Source organism: Phoenix dactylifera, chromosome 12 (assembly GCF_009389715.1).
Source record: "Phoenix dactylifera cultivar Barhee BC4 chromosome 12, palm_55x_up_171113_PBpolish2nd_filt_p, whole genome shotgun sequence".
NCBI lineage: Eukaryota > Viridiplantae > Streptophyta > Magnoliopsida > Arecales > Arecaceae > Phoenix > Phoenix dactylifera.
The window spans coordinates 3,621,335-3,638,298 of record NC_052403.1 but is presented as its reverse complement, the minus strand read 5'-3'; the positions used below and the strand labels follow the sequence as shown (position 1 = coordinate 3,638,298).

The following is a 16,964-nucleotide window of genomic DNA, read 5'->3' as shown; positions in this document are numbered from 1 at the left end:
CCAGTACCACTTCTGCCGACATTGTTTGACAGCTTTATTTATGATGCGAGTTTGATCACTAAACCTATTCTTGATGAATATAGGTGAAAAGTAAATTGTATAGTGATGTAGTACAACCTAGGGAAAATCAACTAGGGGTTTAGAATGATATGACAAGGTGAAGGCTTATTTAATGGTTTATTGGTTTTTCTTTATTGGAAAAAAAACAAAGAGAGTAGTCTCTCACCACTATGAATCTAGGTCTCACAATAGGGTTGTAGATCTCGCATGTTTGAAGGCATCAAAAAATTGAAAAAAAAAGACAGTTATCACAACCAAACCGGATATTCACCCCATTAAAGACTAAATCAAAAATAACATGACATAGTTATACAATAAAATTGTGTAAGCAACAAATGCAAAAATTATGGTACATTTATTTTTCTTTGAATACTAAATCTGAAATGATTTCTCGCATTAAAATACTTGAAAATAGGGCAGAATAATGATTGATGTCAGTTCTTACTGACTAAAAAATCAACTAAAATACTATGAATGTTACAGATTAATTCGACAAACAACCAATAAAATGAATTGAACTAAGGCTTTACTAAGTTATTCTTTCAAAAGAAAAAATTAAAAAAGATACTAAATGACCATATAGAACCATTGCTTTGAGATTTCTTTTTGCCAATAGGACCATGGAGGCTTGAAGCCATAGAGAAAAATAGGTAACCTCAAGCTGGGGAAGGGGATGGTCAATGGCACCAGAGAGCGGGTAGGAGTGCCATCAATCAGGGTCTTGGTACCACACAACATGGGTATATTAGGAGGTTTGGTTCTAAATGTTGTCTTGGTACCACTCGACACGGGTATATTCGGAGGTTTGGTTCTAAATGTTGACCCAGACCTTACACATCCATCAATCATGTCAGGTTTTAGTTGATGTAAAATTATAAGACCCATTGGGTTTATGGGTTGAGCATGGATAGAATATGGATAGAGTCCAGGTCCAGTTGGGTCCATAGGTAAAGGGAATAATGGATAAAAAAAAGTCAGAGATGCTAATAGACTGATAACTGAAGGTGGGATGATACTACTGATGGACCCTTAAGGTGGGAGATGACATTTTGGGGGGGGGGGGGGGGCGGGGGCGGGGTGGTGTGGGGGGTGCAATATGTCATGGTAAGACAAACTTAAAGTTTATTGATATATTTATATAAAAAAATAAGAGAAATTATCTATTACGTAATATGTATCAGGTCCCTGAAGGTCAAAAGTTGACATAGCAACTCATTTCTTATGCTTCTTTTCCTTTTTTTTCAAAAATTTTCATATGTTTCGAATTCTATAAGTTATTTTATTGATCTCTTTGTCTTATACACATTACTTGTATGCCAACTGTATCCAGTCTAATAACGGATTCATATTCATACCCATTTATACGGATATATAACTAATATTCAACTTGTATATGTATCTATTTTTGATAAAAATGAAATTGACTAATATCTTATTCATACCAGCATCTATTTTTTTTAAAAAAAATGAATACAAACACTTTAATATCCATTAAATATCAGGGTATTTGTATACGTATTTATTGAACAAAAATAAGCATGGATATGGAATGCTAAGACCAATCCACATCTAATTGGTTCTCAGCCTATTACCCCTAAACCTAATCTATATTAGAACATCAAAAGTCTAATTGCGTTAAAAAATACAATGTCACACTGCAACAAAATGCTCAAAAATGATCCAGAAAGATATGCTTCTTACATGATATCATTTTCGGAAAAAAAACATAAAAAGAAGTGATTTTTAACTGGTAGTATGATTTAGATATCCCCCATTGGAGTGGGATTCCATGGAAACAGTACAGCCTCAAAATAGCTCTCGTGGGAGAACACTAATACTTACTTGTATTTGAGTGCGGACAAGCTCCAGCTTTGATTCCTGAAATAAGTCCAATAAGAATGTATAAAAATCACAAAATCTCAGTGTTCAAATATAGATACTGCTTGTTTAACAGTTAACACGGAATCAAGACCTGTTCTTTAAGTGCTTCCTTTAGCAGAGCAATCAAGGATGATCTAGCCAATTTGACACTTTCAAGTTGCTCAGTGCATTGCTTTAGAATGGTTTCCTGCTCCTGAAGGTCATTTATCAATGGTGATCCTTGTTGATTACCTGAACAAGAAAAGCACTTAAATAAGGAAAAACCAGAATCAAGAGGATGAAAAATGGAAACAATTCCTTACGATGTTAAAAGCGGATGTATAAATGGAGAACCAGTAAAACAATTGGACATAGTCAAATGTCAGTATGTATTTTCGACCATGGGTTCATATCTCACCATCCCAGCAATGTGTATACAAAGTTTATTTTGACAGAAGAAAAAAATTCGTCCTCTCAACTTTAGGAAAACTTAGAAATTAAAACTTAATAAATTAAAAAAAATACTAGAACATCTTGATGAGGTAGAATACAACAACCTATTAAGAAACTTTTAGAAAATTTTTCAAATGTAATTCTTCAACAATAATATATCTTATCATAAACTAAATAAACAATTATTTGATCGACACTATAAAATGGGGGAAAAGGCTTTCACAAAAAGTTTACAATAAACCAAGTATCTTTAATAATTTAAAGATCTTTACAACTAGGCTTGGATGAGTACTCAACAAAATCCAACAAAGATATTTAAATGCACATCCCAATAGAATTCAACAAATAGTGCTGTACCGATGATATTCCACATCCCAAAAAGTCTTTCTGTAAAGGACATCACTTCATGACAAAGTTATAGGTTTCATTCAACAATAGCATTCAAAAGAAAATTGCTTAAAACTCATCAAGGAATAGGACTATGCTATACATACATGCATGCATACACACATACATGCATACATGCATGCACATAAATAAAATATACATACATATAAATAAAATATATATACACATATATAAATACGCACATATGTATTTGTATTTGTATATGTATATAAACCATGGATTCAAGCAAGGTCCGCCGTACCGGTACCGGTCGGTGTACCGGTGGCCGGCCGGACCAGTACGGTACCAGTCCAGTCCGGTACGTACCGGCCGGTACCGGTACTGTACCGGCCGGTACGCGGTGGTTTCAAAAACCACAGCGCGCGGCGCTGTAGTTCAAAAAAAAAAAAAATCGTACCGGTGCGAACCGGCCGACCCGTACCGGCCGGTTCGAATAAAAAACCGGAAAATACCGTTTTTTTGTCGTTCCGGTACCGGTCTAGGACCGGACCGGTACGTACCGACCGGTACGGGACGGTACGACATTCCATGGATTCAAGTATCCTGCCATGCTGATCTATGTTGTCAAATGTACCGTGCTGACCAAGATGGGCATAATGCATGGGATATGTACCTGTGTATTCTGCATGTTGGCTTGTGCTGGTCCATATTGGTTAGGTTCATGAGTAGGGGAGACGGAAGCAGATCCTAATTAGCTCGAAGAGGGAGCAGGTTCCAGTATGGGAGAGAAAGTAATAGGTTTCAAAAAACTTGGCAATGATGTTTTGCACCATAAAGCTTCATAGTAAATTTGACTAGAAGATTTTCCAGCATAAGTACTAAAAGAGAGATAAGTTCCTTATGCTCGACAAGAAATAAATCAGAAAAGCATAATATTTCACTATGTTCTCTTTTAACTTGCATATTAAGTCATGTAATTCGAAAGAAAAGCATGGTTCTAAACTGTCTGTAAGATAGAAAATGAATGGAAGTGGGGTTTTCACTGGCTAGAGTTGCATAGAAAATTTTCTCAATCATTACCAGCAGCAGAGGTTGACTGGTTCCAACCTTCCAGGAAAAGGCAAAAGAACCGAAGAATGTATTAAATCTTAGTAGATAGGTGCTTCCTTTTGTGTATGTGTGCAAGTGTACATGAACATACATATAATATATCTTACTGATATACATATAAGTTTGTTTATGAAATGACGGCATAAGAGGCCATTAGATAATTAAGCATATGATGATCGTAATTCGATGAAAAAACTCAAAAGGATCAATGTCAATGTATCATATACAGTGCACAGTGCTAACGTCCATGTTTTCACCAGATTCACAACATTTATAAGATTTTGAAAGTGATTCTAAAGAATTGTTTATACCTTGAGCACAGGCATCATTAACATCCTTCTCCATCGTCTCAACAAGATAAGCAGCAGCTTTGCATTTATTTAAGGCAGTATCTTCATTGAAATGTTCATCGAGTATAGCTTGATATGCAGTTACTACCTTCTCAGGCATTCCTCCAACAGCCAATTTCTAAATGTTGAGCAAGCATCCATGATAAATTATGCATTTAAAACCTTATTTGAATGGAAGTCCATGAAAAGGAACAGAAAAAGGACCCATGTAGAAGGAAAATTTTAATAACTCACAATTCTTATTGAACTTGTATCTTTCTTTACTACTTTTATGGGATTCGAACTCTTTCCATTGTTATCCAACAAAGGAGAAGTGTTACCAAGAACATCATCTTTAAGGATTCGTCCACGAGAACCAAAGACTTTCCTTTCATCCCATATTTCTACCTGAATATCAAGGAAAGAAAAGATGATGATCAAAGTTTCAACATATAATTTCGTTAATAATTAGCAGAAAGATCGGGCTGCCTAGGAGGGATGATGGTCTCTTTCCTCATTCTTCTACAAAGAAGCAACATTGTTTATTGAAATCCATAAAAGAAAAACAAATAAAACACCATTACTTTGCAGATATTAAATGATGAGGTAGCAGTCAATACACTAGGGGAAACCCTCAATTAGTCAAGAATGGCTTTTAGCTGCAACAAGGATTATACGTGAGAATTCAGATAGGAAATGTTCTGGCATAAAGATCAATTAAACTAAAATTTGTGAATATTTTGAAATTTAAAGAACTGAAAAAAAAATCCAGGGACTGCTTTCTTTTGTCACAATCATTCCAGTGGTTCGGCATAAAACCTTCAGTCAATCCATTCCCTTAAAAGGTTTTGTCTATAAAGATCTTGGAGTAAATTGTGCATAGAAACAACGTATCCATATCTATTACGAAAGAGTTTATTATGCAAGATAGTACAGCATATCAGAATTATACACAAGGGAGCAAAAAGAAAATTAAATCTAACCAAATAAACGGCTATCTTATTCATAAACTACATCAAGTGTGCTATTATATCAAGATAACTACTTCATATTACATACATATTACAAAATAAGAACTATAACTGTCTGATAAACCTAAAATGTCATGGCAATTACAGAAGATTGCAGATTATTCTCTAAAGATAAGTGCCCAGCTTAAGGCAGAAGCTGTTATATATCATGTACCTAAATCAACATCTGAGTGTTCAGGGGAAAAAAAGGCATGAGTTCAAGGATAAGTGAGCAATTTCATGCAAAATTTCTAACTTTATTATATCTCAGCTATCTTTACACCAAATTGCCAACATTGTCAAGGAAATCAAATATTTGTGTAGTCCAATCTTCAGAAAAAGAACACTTGAAGTTTAAGGGAAGTAACCTTTATAGGCAAGAAAAGTGAAGATGTCAACCAAAAAATATTTGCTAAACATCATTAAAGAAAGAAAAATGGCATAAAATAAAACAACGTAAAACTGGAAAAAGGAAAAAGCAAATTTGCATAGGAAAGGCTGCAAGCAAAATGATTGCTTTAACAAAAGAAAAATACAATCTACAGCTATATATGCAATCAATAGAGAACATCATGCCAAGGTCTTAAAGGAAAAGAAAGTAGAGAACTTACTAATCTCATGACCACTTTCTTTCCATTGTCTTCTCCATTCTCATATACAGTTTTCAAACATCCAGGTAGGACCTTCCAAAACTCACTTACGAACTCACTCCCCTTGCGCCTGCTGTTCTGCAGAATATCATTTGCCAGATACAGAAAAGAGACTTTTTGTTCTTTCGGTGAGCTATTAAACAGTTTCTCCCATGTCTCAACAACTTCTTTGGCTTTCTTCCGGTGAAAAATACACCAATGTGACAATGCTGTTCCAGAGTTAAGAAACACTCACAAACACAAGCAGAACTAACCAAAACAATTTTGCTGCATTGACAAAAGAGAAATGGCTGAAAGGTACAAGAAAACTATTAAGCCCAGCCAAACAAGGACCATAGTTGTTATTGCATGATAAGTAAATCTTGAAACTTAAATCAATGTTTGAAACCGCTAATCCGTCCTGACCCAATGTCATGGAAGAGTCATAGTTGACCAGTCCAAACATGGGTCAACTGGAGTTGGACGGCCAACCACTCTCACCCAAATCCCATCAATCAAGGAAGTGGATCAACATTTTCCCTAATCTGTTGAGGCGTTCCTATTACCCTTTCAGGATTTCCTCATAAGGCCTTCTTTCTGAAGCCTCGACCAACTTATCTTCCTCCTAGATCTCTCTCCCCTTCAATCCATCCACCCTACCTTACCTTCCTAAAATCTTAATTAATCAAACGAGATCCATCCCCCTTCATGGTCGCTCACATGATACATCCATAAGAGAAAGAATCCAAGAAGAGCTCACATCCTCTCTCATGGTGATGGTCTCCCTCCTTCAATGGCATCTTTCTCTCCCACCACCGCGGCTTCTCAACCATGGCAACGGCTTCCTCTTCAAATAAGTAATGGTGCTCCCCTTGGGACCAATTAGGGGTGCAAATGAGCCAAGCAGCTCACAACCTACCCAAGCTTGACTCGGCTCGACTATGACCGAGCTCGAGTAGCTCGAATAGCTTTTCGAGTCGAGCTTAAGTAGCAAAATACTAGGCTCGAAGGCTCACGAGCCTCGTCGAGTATATATATTTTTAAATATCATATTTTATTTATTATATATTATTAATTTAATATTTTAGAATATAATATTTTGTTATATTTTGTTTTAAACATATTTTTTTAATTATGACCAAGGCTCGAATTCAAGCTCGTATGGCTCGCTTGATATTCGAGTCGAGACGAGTCAATCTCAAATATTGCTTTTTTTCTATCAGTCAGGTTTAAGCTTGGATATTAAGGTTTGATCAATCTCAAGTCGAGTTTCGAGCCTGAGTATTTTAAATCAAGTCGAGCTCAAGCCTCTAGCTACTCGACTCGACTCAGCTCGATTGCACCCTAGGACCAATGGTTGTGTTCAAGTCCGGCCAAGAGAGAGTAAAGGAAGGAACAAAAAAGCATATGCAATGTAGGGACAGCATTTTCTTTTTAATCTTAATTAATGAGTCAGCAAGTCAAGCAGAACGTCCAACCTAGAGGGTGGTTTGAAAAGTCGAACCATTAGGGTCAGAGGTTTAATAATTGTTTAGACATTTTTTGAATAAATGTGGTTTTCAGGTGACCCAACCCAAAATAGCTTTCGGGTGACAGATTCATGTTTACAGAAGGAGCATGCATTAAAAGTTATTAATATTTGTATGAAGCATCCAAACAAGAGATTGCTGGAACTCTGGGCAATCTAAGTCGCTTCTAGAATATGACATGCACCACCTCATGAATGTTGAGTTATCTAAAATGTAAAACAACAATTCGTAGCTTTACAAGAGATATACAAAATATGAAAAAATTATGACAGCTGATATACACAACACATCTTAGCAAAAAACAATACAACTTTGGGCAGCATATACTAATATTCGTATAGTACTAACATTCATAATGTGATATATACAATTTTACAGGATGAAAAGATCATAGATCGTAGTTATTTCAGATGCATATGCTAGGTTTCACAAGCAATAACCCCCACAATGGCATTTTCCTAATTTCAACATGGTCATAGAAACAAGTATCTTGTTAGCTTCATACAACAGTAACACAATAAGTCATGAATATCAGTTGAAACGAGCTTGGCTTTATTTCAAAAATTAGCAAGGATAATTGCAAAGGCACTTAGGTGAAATATGTGCAGATGCAAAAGAAACAAATGTAATCATTTTTAATCTAAAATATCAATAAACATAAGCAATCATTTTTAATATAATTGTGCAGGCTTATTAATACAAAAGTATGTATGTATTCTCCTCATCTCTCAGAAGAGCAGCTACCAATATGTTTAATCAACAGTTAATATAGCCATCAAAATTAAAAGATAGTCATAACATGTACATTTATCTCAGTTGGACAACAACCATCAAGGCCAAAGCAGATCAAAGACTAACAGGTTGCCCAGGAGAAAGTGAAATTACTGTTATGTGTGGGACTGTGTCTGTCTTGTTCCAATCCGAGACTCTGTTTCTCTAGTGCCAGTCCAAGAAGACAGGGTTAATGCCAAAAAAAAGAAACAAAAAAACAAAAACTTCGCTTCAATTAGGTGCTAAGCTGCAGGTCAAAGGGTATTGTCTTGAACGGCTTTGTGATGTTTTCTTGAAGACTCTGAACCAGAGGATATTGATTCCACTAACTCTTTGGATTAGGCACGTAAAAATCGATGTCTCAGAGTTTCAGGTATCTACCCTGTTTGCACGACTTTCTTGGTTAACTGCTGGCAACTTGATCGGTGTAGCTGGTATTCTTCTTCTCTTTGCTCTGACCACCATAGAACATCAATGAAACCTATTTTAATGAAGGAAACTGAATTTTGCATTCTTGCTTCCCTAAACCCTACTTTCTGTCTACGTTTATGTTTTATCCACAATTCCACATGCATGGTGCTTCACATATAGATTCCAACCCCATATTGGGTTTTATACTTATACTTAAAATTTCTGATTATACATGGCATGATACACCACAATAAGCTTGATCTCGATTTGACAAATAGAAGCATGACATCTAGTCTGCATATTGCATGAAAGGTATGATATTATTTTGGTAACATCTGTTAAGCACAATAAATCATTATAGCATTTTCTTTTTGGCAATTTTCAGTTAGGTGCAGCAAACTCTAAATTGTGCATACACATGAAAATAATTCAAGCAAAGGATACTTTCAATGCTTTGTTGTGAATTGTTCAGCTTAGATAGCTTTTCAGCTAAAACTTGGTTGTTGAAAGTGTTGTTCATTTTGCCTTTCTTACTAGGAAGTCCACATGAAATTTCCAGATTCCTGTCCCACGAGCTGCAAATGTAAGTTAGCATGTAGCAAGTCGAAAATCAACATTTCAGTAAAAGACAGAAAGAAATGCCATCAACTTGCTAAATAAAAACCTTTGTTTAAGAAAGAAATCTGAAAGCAACTAAGCATACAGGTTATGGCCATTAATATTATAGCATTTGGTTTTTTTTCCCTTTATGTTTAGGGGGGCGGAGGGGGGGATCCCAATAACTAAATCATAATGACAATTACTCACCTAATGCAAGAAGATCACACTGAAATAGGGGGAGAGCATGATTGCCATTTTGCAGTATTGAGAAGAACAAGACAACTAATGAAATAAAAACATAGGCTACAAAAGAGACATATACTAAAAAAACTCCATCAAGAAGAAGGTCCCAAGAACTAAATCATAATGACAATTACTCACCTAATGCAAGAAGATCACACTGAAAGAGGGGGAGAGCATGATTGCTGTTTTTCAGTATTGAGAAGAAACAAGACAACTAATGAAATAAAAACAAAGGCTACAAAAGAGACATATACTAAAAAAACTCCATCAAGAAAGAAGATATAGGCCTGACTTTAAAAGTACAGATATTATTAGATTTTATCTAGTTCCTTGAAAGCCATCTGAAACATTTTCAGCATTTTTTTGAAACATACAGTGATATTTCATCGTTAACACAACCACACAAGTAGTGTTTGCCATAGGTGATATTTTTCCCTTCAAGTATCCAAGTAGTTGGGTTGCATTTATAAAAGGGAGAACTGGAATTGCTAAACACTTCTTTTATGTTCAAAGCTATAGGTGAGGTTTGGTATTACTCTAACATGGTTGCAGCATGTATCATGAGATTATGAATTATTTTGCATCAAACAAGAAAGGTGAAGAGTTGCACTACAGGTTGTTGTATTTGACATCTAACAGGTTAACAATGTGAATTCATTTCATGAAATCACTGTCGAAGATTGAGATGTAGATTCCAAGTGCACAACTTACAAGAGTTCCCCTAATTTAAAGGCATGATCAAACTACACTCACTTTTCTTCTATTATGAAAGAATAACAAAAGAGAAGGCTAGTGATTTGTTAGAGGTGGATCTTCCTCCTATTACCTCCATTCAGGATAGGAGTTTTGGGGGTGACTTTGATGGATCAACATCTATTCAGCATGCAACAATATACACTCTTAAGGATACTCACCTATTAGATATTTTGGATGACCACCCAACCATGAGTCCATTATTTCCACACTAGAACTCAAACAACTAAATTTGACTCTTTCAGGCACTACTCAGAACTTAACTGAGACCTACTACACAGTAGCAGTAACATTCACAGAACACAATACTCATAATATGTTACATGACACGTGATATCCATTAGCATCTTCATTCCTTAGTTTCACCTTGTTCTTAAGGTGAAGATGCCCAATAATGTTTGACCTCTCTCTTTTCTATCAGCTCATCACCATCATTATAGTAGGACCTATTGGCATCAAAAAGACTATTTTTACAATGGCGACCTGGCAGAAATTTTGCACCACAATAATTAAGCACCCAATTCCATGCCATTGTCGAGCTTCCATCAATGAAATATGCTTAGCCAATGGAGGTGCCGTAGTGGTAGTAAAGTTGTCAGTAGAGGCCTTCGTGGTGCCATCCACATGTTATTTCCTGTGATGAAGATTAAGCTTCTCTTGCAAGAAAGCTTTAGCATGGTTGCACGCCAAGATGTAGGATGGAGCATTTGGACATCAATTCGAATTACATCGATTAGCCCACAAGCAAAGTAGCCAATTAGGAAACTCTCAAAAAGATGATCAGCAAGATAGGCCACGAGCTCAAAGTTGGATTGATAATCTTGCAAAGTTGAAGTTTGTCAAAACTTGGATAAAGCATCAGCATACGTCGGATCCGCCTCCATGATCTTAATCTCTGCCCTCTTTATCATGTGATACAAGAAGCTCATCTGAGAGTATCTCTCGCTATCCACGGCCCGAAACACCTCATACAATGGTCTAATAGCCTTCATTATTGTAGTGGCCTGCTGTCAGAATGCCTGCCTCGTCACCAACTCCTCGACAATGCTTCCTTTAGTGTCGGCCCTCACATATCTATTTTCTACCACCGAGGCTGACAAACATCTAACGTAGGTTGCTTTCTTCTCAAGAAGGCTATCAAATGCAATGTAGTTGGTATCAAACCGTGTAACTTCTGACTTCAAGATCTCTCCTCGTGCATACCTCCTCATCAGTGAAAAGACCCATGTATGGTTATAAATATATCTGGTGAAGTGGTGATTGTTTGGGTTGTCTCCACTGTCTATTGCACCCTACGAATCTTTGTAATGTCCATCAACATGAAGTCGATACAAGGTGCAGCACGTGAAGTCCAAAAAATATGTGGTCGCCGCTCCATCAAGATCTCTCCGGTGGCCTTATATTGTGGCCCATTATCAGTGATGACCTGCACAACATTCTCTTCTCCTACCTGATCAACCACCTCCTTCATCAGTTTGAGGATATACATGGCGTCGTGCACCTGATTAGAAGCATCAACAGACTTATGAAAGAAAATCTTCGTATCACAATACATCAGAAAGTTGACAATGCTCTGCCTAGTAGGACCGGTCCAACCATCACGCATCACCATCAGTCCATATATGGGTCACTTGCTCTTGTATAAGGCAATTCATTTCTCTAACTTCTTATTACTGTCCAGAAGCTCACCATAAATGTTCTTCAGATCTGGAGGATCTATACCGAGACCGGCAGCCTGTATATCGAAAATAGCAAACCTATAGTACATATTGCCTGTCATATTTGCTAGAATGTAGTTGAAGTGGAACCAGAATTCAATAGCTCGCCACATATTCTTCTTCTTAGTCTTCTTCAGTATTAAGTCAACCCTCTGCGGATTCGAATTTTTGCTGAAAAAGGCATTGATCTAAATTACAGATTACTATTCCAGGTGAAATCTCTCTGGATGACTTCTTTTTGCTACCAAAAGTTTTCAGCATAGTTACAATACGACCACCGCCTCTGCTGACGGCCTCTCTGACTGAGGAGATCCTTTTGAACTCGAAATTTGCCCTGCTGCTAAAAAAACAGAGCTCGACTCCTAGTATGAAGGCTCAAATCGAGCCTTATGCCTAGCCACCTCATCCTGTTATCACTGGTCATCCAGGCTCGCCTGCATGGCAGCCTGGATCTGTGTCTCCTCGTCATCTAGAGCGGACGTCTCCTCTGACTCCATAGAGTGATAAGAAGATGGCTTTACCACTCGGCGTTCCACATTTGCCTTCTTGAAAATTCTCTCCTTCGCTGCTCTGAAATCGGTGAAGTGCTTTTTTATTAGTTGCCAAACCTTCTATTGGTATTTTCGGCACATAGATACATTGGAATAACCACCAGCTAAGTGTTGCTTCAACCTGGTTATCACTTCTTTCTTGAACTCTATGTTGCACCACTTGCACTTTCAATGGTGCCGACCCGATAGCATTTTCCCATGATTCCAACCAATGTCATGCTTTGGCTTCTTTTTTCTTATTAATATATATTTTTAATAATTTTTAAATTTAAAAATATGTTTAAATATCATAAACTCAAAAAAAATATGTTTACTTTAGAAATTATTTTTTCTGAATTATATAATACATACTACTAATTTTTCATAATTTTTGGTATTATTTATATTTTTAAAAATTTAGAAATAATTATTAAATATTAATATTTTAAAAAATTAATTTCAGCTCAGATTCATGTAGAACCCAATAATGAATGCTACATATATTTTTCTATGCCCTTGGATATGTATCAAAAGCTACTTATTTTTTATTTTTTTAAATTTAGGCCTAGGCCATTGTGCTCATGATTGCAACAAAACTTGAATGAATGAACACCAAATTTTGCTGAAAAGTAGCTAGCGTGCCCCTAAATATGCTTCTGATTTTACAATTATTTTTATTATTTTATTTTTTCTATTTTTTAATCCAAATATATATTTTTAATTTTTAAAAATTATATATAATCCAAAAATTAAAAAAAATTGTGTCATCATTTAGATCGTCTATAGATCTACAACATGTAATAAAATCAAGCTGAAATCAAAAAATTTGGCATGATCTTTTCTTATTTTGTAATTTTAGAGCTATTTTTTCAAGCCTCCAAAAAAATGAGTGAATGAGATAAAGAAAGATCCAAGCCTAAATAAGGTGCACTTCCTCTCTCTTATCTCATTTTCTTATTTTTTTAGGAGGGCTTGAAAAAATAGCTCGAAAATTGCAAAATAAAAAAGATCATGCCAAAATTTTCGATTTTGGCTTGATTTTATTACATGTAGATCTATGGACGATTTACACAATGATACGATTTTTTAATTTTTGAATTACATATAATTTTTAAAATTAAAAATATATTTTCAGATAAAAATTTAAAAAAAATAAAAATTAAAAAACTATAAAATTAGAAACATATTTAAGGATAAAATTTGGTGTCTATTTATTTAAGTTTTGATGCGATCATGCGCACAGTGGCCTAAGCTTAAATTTAAAAAATTGAGAAGTAGCTTTTGATGCATGCCCAAGAGCTTAGAAAAATATATGTAGCATCCATTATTGGGTTCTTCGTAGATCTGAGCTGAAATTTATTTTTTAAAATATTAATATTTAATAATTATTTTTAAATTCAAAAAATAATTAAAAACATATAAATAATACCAAAAATTATGAAAAATTAGTAGTATGTATTACATAATTTAGAAGTAATTTCTGAAGTAGAAAACATATTTTTATGAATTTACGATATTTAAACATATTTTTAAATTTAAAAAATATTAAAAATATATATAAATAAAATATAAAAAATAAGTATGATATATTAGATGAATCAGATGTATTTTCTGACATAAAAAATATTATCTTCATCATAAGTTAATTTTGCTATTTTTACAGAATTGATAAACTGACGTAGTTGATAAATCCGTAGGAATAGAGCCATCAAGAAAAAAAGAAGCAAGAGCATGATATTAGTTGGGATCGTGGACAAATACTCTCGAATCGGCACAATTAGAAGTATAAGTGGTGCAACACAAAGTTAAAGGAAGAAGGGATAACCAGGTTAAAGATTAAAGCAGCACTTAGCTTGTGGTTATCCGAATGTATCTATATATCAGAAATGCCAATAGTAGGTTTGGCAGCTAATGAAGAAGCACTTCGCCAATTTCAGAGAAGCGAAGGAAAGGGTTTCCAAGAAAAAAGCGAAGCTAGAAAGCCAAGAGGCAGAGCCACTTTCCTATCACTAGGGAGATCCAGACTGCCATACAGACGAGCTTGGATGATCAGTGGCAGCAGAATGAGGTGGCCAGGCATAGGGCTCGATTTGGGCCCTCGTACTAGGAGTCGGGCTCCAGTTCTTCGAGCGGCAGGGCAAATCCAGAGTTCAAAAGAACCTCCTCAGTCAAGGAGGCCATCAACAGAGGTGGTGGTCGTATTGTATCTATGCTGGAGACTTTTGGTAGCAAAAAAATCATCCAGAGAGATTCCACCATGAGTAGCAATCTATGATTTAGATCCACATATCTTTTTCAGTAAAGATTCGAAGCAGCAAAGGATTGACTCAATGCTAAAAAAGGATAAGAAGAAAGATATGTGGCGAGCTATTGGATCCCGGTTCCACTTCAACCACATCCCAGTGAATGTGTAGACAATACGTACTATAGGTCTGCTATTTATGATATACAGATTGTCGATTTCAGTGTAGATCCTTCAGGCTCGAAGAGCATCAACGGTGAGCTTCTTGATAGTAATAAGGAGTTAGAGAAATGAATTGCCTCATGCAAAGCAAGTGGCCCACATATGGACTTACGATGATGTATGATGGTTGGACCGGTCCTACCAGATGGAGCATTATCAACTTTCTGACATATTGTGATACGAAGACTTTTTTTACAAGTCGATTGATGCTTCTAATCAGGTGCATAACGCCACGTACATCCTCAAACTGATGGAGGACGTGATTGATCAAATAGGAGAGAAGAATGACGTGCAGATCATCACTGATAATGGGCCACAATATAAAGCTGTCGAGGAGATCTTGATGGAACGGCGGCCACATATTTTCTGCACCCTATGTGCTGCACATTTTATCAACCTCATGTTGATGGACATTGTGAAGATCGTCGGGTGCAGCAAACAGTGGAGACAGCACAAACCTATATCTATAACCACATGAGGGTCCTTTTACTGATGAGGTATGCAAGAGGAGAAATCTTAAGGCCAGGAGTTACATAGTTTGCTACCAACTACATTGCACTTGATAGCCTTCTTGAAAAAAAAAGCAACCCTACGTCAGATGTTTGTCAGTCCCCAGTGGCAGAAAAATAGATATGCGAGGGTCAGCACTGAAAGAAGCATTGTCGAGGACTTGGTGACGAGGCAGACATTCTAACAACAGGCCGTTGTAATAGTGAAGGCTATCAAACCATTGTATAAAGTATTTCGAGATGTGGACAGCGAAAGATACTCCCAAATAGGCTTCTTGTATCACATGATAGAGAGGGCAAAAATTCAGATCATGGAGGCGGATTTGACATATGCCTATGAGTATATCGACATCCTTGAGCGGCGGTAAGACTACCAGATGTGCAAGGACTTTTATCCAGCAGATAAGCAAGAACATTAAAAATTAGACTGCTCCGGTACTTGTACAATTTTACTAAGACAATAACGAACTCTATCTGCAGCATACTACCAGAACCCTTAATTTCAATACATCGTAGACGAACTTGTGGCCACTCTACATAATATGATTTAAAAGATAGAGCCAGATTTAGAAATCACAGCCCTATGTCTAGAAGAGCATGATCCAGAAGAATGGGATCATAGATCAAAAAAGGGATCATAGATCAAAAAAAATCAAAATGCGTCAAAAAAATATCAAATTTGAAAAAGTTTAAAAAGAGTGATTACCAATTAAATCAACTTGAAATACTCCACCAAAAAAAAATTGGGCGCCCTACCGATTAGGCGGACCTTGACTCGAGGGATTGTTTCCATTGAAGTGTGGAACTTGACCTAATACCTCAAGTTTGAATAGCTCCTTCAGTTCTTGCAACCCACCCATCTTCAGCGTCAATTGGGGGCTAATGACTAATGGGATGCCTTGTTGACATCCCATCTTACTCCTTAACTAGGTTTAATCGCTTTGTGTAAAAACCTATGTTGACCATGGTACCATTTGTTGAGAGCTAATTCCATCATCCAATCTGATTACTAGTAGGAATTCCTTTGTTCAACAAAGAATCCAAGGTACATAGCTTTTAGGACAGACAATGACCAAACAAATGTTTCTTGCATCTAGGCATGGATCATCTTATGTAGTGTTGTTTTTGACAAATAGCAATATTTAGTGAATATCTAATTTATCAAACTTTTCACATTAAATAATTTTGGGTATTGCTAGTGTCTAGTGTTACCTTAGGTCTTCATAGTGAAGATTGAAAAAAATTACAAGCATGAAAGTGTCTTACTTTTGTAAGATAGTTCAAAATAAAGTAAGATAGCAGGACTGGATTGCAGAAAATAGTTGTGCAAGAAGGGAGGGCCATCTAGGTACAACTTGTTCAAACAATGGTATAACATAAAACAGCATTAAGTTTCAATTTAGTGTAGGCCCATGATAGCTAAATTGTAACTTTAGTTGGCTTATATAGGGATGAGTTTTGATAAGCATTAACAGAGATAACTTGGTTTGAGTTTCTTCTTCCTTTTCTTTCGTTCTCACTTGAGTTCAAGCTAGCTCCAAAGTCCTCTTACTTGCCTCCTTAAGGGGGGCTGCCGCCTTGCAAAGGCCAGCCCCACGTAGCATATCTCTATATATACTTAATGAGAGAGGCTTTTG

At 36.1% G+C, this 16,964-nt stretch overlaps 1 protein-coding gene across 3 annotated transcripts in view; it reads right to left on the bottom strand.

The window, feature by feature from the left end:
- The window catches only part of LOC103704983 (regulation of nuclear pre-mRNA domain-containing protein 1A-like), a 32,095-nt gene that overhangs the window by 7,925 nt on the left and 7,206 nt on the right, over window positions 1-16,964 (bottom strand). Inside the window, exons 2-7 of one of the 3 annotated variants that reach the window (XM_008788524.3) lie at window positions 8,955-9,085; window positions 5,782-6,029; window positions 4,416-4,568; window positions 4,143-4,299; window positions 2,033-2,172; window positions 1,903-1,938 (exon numbers count right to left, since the gene is read on the bottom strand). In XM_008788524.3, the coding sequence (XP_008786746.2) occupies window positions 1,903-1,938; window positions 2,033-2,172; window positions 4,143-4,299; window positions 4,416-4,568; window positions 5,782-6,029; window positions 8,955-9,030 (810 nt within the window). In that variant the 5' untranslated portion in view covers window positions 9,031-9,085. The remainder of the gene's footprint in view (window positions 1-1,902; window positions 1,939-2,032; window positions 2,173-4,142; window positions 4,300-4,415; window positions 4,569-5,781; window positions 6,030-8,954; window positions 9,086-16,964) is intronic. The other 2 variants (XM_008788525.3, XM_026803829.2) reach the window with 2 other exon arrangements.